Source organism: Procambarus clarkii, chromosome 19, assembly GCF_040958095.1.
Source record: "Procambarus clarkii isolate CNS0578487 chromosome 19, FALCON_Pclarkii_2.0, whole genome shotgun sequence".
Lineage (NCBI taxonomy): Eukaryota > Metazoa > Arthropoda > Malacostraca > Decapoda > Cambaridae > Procambarus > Procambarus clarkii.
The window spans coordinates 27,059,419-27,062,980 of record NC_091168.1 but is presented as its reverse complement, the minus strand read 5'-3'; the positions used below and the strand labels follow the sequence as shown (position 1 = coordinate 27,062,980).

The 3,562-nt window shown below is 51.0% G+C and overlaps 1 protein-coding gene across 1 annotated transcript; it reads left to right on the top strand.

Annotated features, from left to right (window-relative positions):
• Positions 1 to 961: 961 nt before the first annotated feature.
• LOC138366348 (uncharacterized) lies at positions 962 to 3,253 on the top strand. The gene has a single exon (XM_069327381.1). The coding sequence runs from the start codon at positions 962 to 964 to the stop codon at positions 3,251 to 3,253; it is 2,292 nt and encodes a 763-aa protein (XP_069183482.1).
• Positions 3,254 to 3,562: the final 309 nt, after the last annotated feature.

Below are 3,562 nucleotides of genomic sequence, written 5' to 3'. Positions count from 1 at the left end.
GAACACCTGTTCTTGAACACCTGTTGTTCTTGAACACCTGTTGTTCTCTTTGTTATGTTCACATTACTCTTGGTTCATATTACCATTTATCACATATATGCCTCCAGGGCCACATATGTGCCTCCAGGGCCACATATGTGCCTCCAGGGCCACATATGTGCCTCCAGGGCCACATATATGCCTCCAGGGGCCACATGTGTGCCTCCAGGGCCACATATATGCCTCCAGGGCCACATATGTGCCTCCAGGGTGGCTCCAGGGCCACATATATGCCTCCAGGGCCACATATATACCTCCAGGGGCAACATATATGCCTCCAGGGCCACATATATACCTCCAGGGGCCACATATATGCCTCCAGGGGCCACATATATGCCTCCAGCGCCACATATATACCTCCAGGGGCCACATATATGCCTCCAGGGGCCACATATATGCCTCCAGGGCCACATATATACCTCCAGGGGCCACATATATGCCTCCAGGGGCCACATATATGCCTCCAGGGCCACATACATGCCTCCAGGGCCACATATATACCTCCAGGGCCACATATATGCCTCCAGGGGCCACATATATGCCTCCAGGGCCACATACATGCCTCCAGGGCCACATATATACCTCCAGGGCCACATACATGCCTCCAGGGGTCACATATATACCTCCAGAGCCACATACATGCCTCCAAAGCCAAATAATGCCTCCAGGGCCACATATATACCTCCAGGGCCACATATATGCCTCTAGGGCCACATATATGCCTCTAGGGCCACATATATGCCTCCAGGGCAACATATATGCCTCCAGGGGCCACATATATGACCTTCGTGGTTCGATTGGGAGTTCCCATCATTAAGTAGTCTATCAGTCCCCTCCTCTTCCAAGTTACAAACTTCACTACCTTGCATTTGCTTGGATTTACGTCGTAGATCCATTTCTTGAACCATATCTCAGATTCTCCATGGATCCACCTGAGGCATTCTTGTCCTTCTCTTCTGATCTCATGTGTCTCATCAGTTTTGTATCTGGCGGAGAAAGGATTGATATGTGTATATGTGTCTCAAACATGTGTCTCAGACTCACAAGACAAGAGGCAGCGTGTCTTAACCCCACAAGACAAGAGGCAGCGTGTCTTAACCCCACAAGACAAGAGGCAGCGTGTCTTAACCCCCCAAGACAAGAGGCAGCGTGTCTTAACCCCACAAGACAAGAGGCAGCGTGTCTTAACCCCACAAGACAAGAGGCAGCGTGTCTTAACCCCACAAGACAAGAGGCAGCGTGTCTTAACCCCACAAGACAAGAGGCAGCGTGTCTTAACCCCACAAGACAAGAGGCAGCGTGTCTTAACCCCACAAGACAAGAGGCAGCGTGTCTTAACCCCACAAGACAAGAGGCAGCGTGTCTTAACCCCCCAAGACAAGAGGCAGCGTGTCTTAACCCCACAAGACAAGAGGCAGCGTGTCTTAACCCCACAAGACAAGAGGCAGCGTGTCTTAACCCCACAAGACAAGAGGCAGCGTGTCTTAACCCCCCAAGACAAGAGGCAGCGTGTCTTAACCCCACAAGACAAGAGGCAGCGTGTCTTAACCCCACAAGACAAGAGGAAGAGTGTCTTAACCCCACAAGACAAGAGGCAGCGTGTCTTAACCCCACAAGACAAGAGGCAGCGTGTCTTAACCCCACAAGACAAGAGGCAGCGTGTCTTAACCCCACAAGACAAGAGGCAGCGTGTCTTAACCCCACAAGACAAGAGGCAGCGTGTCTTAACCCCACAAGACAAGAGGCAGCGTGTCTTAACCCCCCAAGACAAGAGGAAGAGTGTCTTAACCCCACAAGACAAGAGGAAGAGTGTCTTAACCCCACAAGACAAGAGGCAGCGTGTCTTAACCCCACAAGACAAGAGGCAGCGTGTCTTAACCCCACAAGACAAGAGGCAGCGTGTCTTAACCCCACAAGACAAGAGGCAGCGTGTCTTAACCCCACAAGACAAGAGGCAGCGTGTCTTAACCCCACAAGACAAGAGGCAGCGTGTCTTAACCCCACAAGACAAGAGGCAGCGTGTCTTAACCCCACAAGACAAGAGGCAGCGTGTCTTAACCCCACAAGACAAGAGGCAGCGTGTCTTAACCCCACAAGACAAGAGGCAGTGTGTCTTAACCCCACAAGACAAGAGGCAGCGTGTCTTAACCCCACAAGACAAGAGGCAGCGTGTCTTAACCCCACAAGACAAGAGGCAGTGTGTCTTAACCCCACAAGACAAGAGGCAGCGTGTCTTAACCCCACAAGACAAGAGGCAGCGTGTCTTAACCCCACAAGACAAGAGGCAGCGTGTCTTAACCCCACAAGACAAGAGGCAGCGTGTCTTAACCCCACAAGACAAGAGGCAGTGTGTCTTAACCCCACAAGACAAGAGGCAGCGTGTCTTAACCCCACAAGACAAGAGGCAGCGTGTCTTAACCCCACAAGACAAGAGGCAGCGTGTCTTAACCCCACAAGACAAGAGGCAGCGTGTCTTAACCCCACAAGACAAGAGGCAGTGTGTCTTAACCCCACAAGACAAGAGGCAGCGTGTCTTAACCCCACAAGACAAGAGGCAGTGTGTCTTAACCCCACAAGACAAGAGGAAGAGTGTCTTAACCCCACAAGACAAGAGGCAGCGTGTCTTAACCCCACAAGACAAGAGGAAGAGTGTCTTAACCCCACAAGACAAGAGGCAGCGTGTCTTAACCCCACAAGACAAGAGGCAGCGTGTCTTAACCCCACAAGACAAGAGGCAGTGTGTCTTAACCCCACAAGACAAGAGGCAGCGTGTCTTAACCCCACAAGACAAGAGGCAGCGTGTCTTAACCCCACAAGACAAGAGGCAGCGTGTCTTAACCCCACAAGACAAGAGGCAGCGTGTCTTAACCCCACAAGACAAGAGGCAGCGTGTCTTAACCCCAGAAGACAAGAGGCAGCGTGTCTTAACCCCACAAGACAAGAGGAAGAGTGTCTTAACCCCACAAGACAAGAGGCAGCGTGTCTTAACCCCACAAGACAAGAGGAAGAGTGTCTTAACCCCACAAGACAAGAGGCAGCGTGTCTTAACCCCACAAGACAAGAGGAAGAGTGTCTTAACCCCACAAGACAAGAGGAAGAGTGTCTTAACCCCACAAGACAAGAGGAAGAGTGTCTTAACCCCACAAGACAAGAGGAAGAGTGTCTTAACCCCACAAGAAGGCGTCGAGCCCTGAGGCCACAAACAAGTGGGTGATCAACATAACTAAAGTTATTGACCCTCTGGTCGGGGCAGTGGAGGTCAAGGCTGTTGTAACCCGTCAGGTTCAGGCGCTGTTGTAACCTTGATTGTCTCAGCTTTTGTCTTCCTCAAACCTTGATTGTGTCAGCTTTTGTCTTCCTCATACCTTGATTGTGTCAGCTTTTGTCTTCCTCATACCTTGATTGTCACAACTTTGTCTTCCTCATACCTTGATTGTCCCAGCTTTTGTCTTCCTCCTATCGTACCTGTCAGAGGTTTGTCTTCCACAGTTAACAACCATAAGCTGCAGGAACACAGACAGAC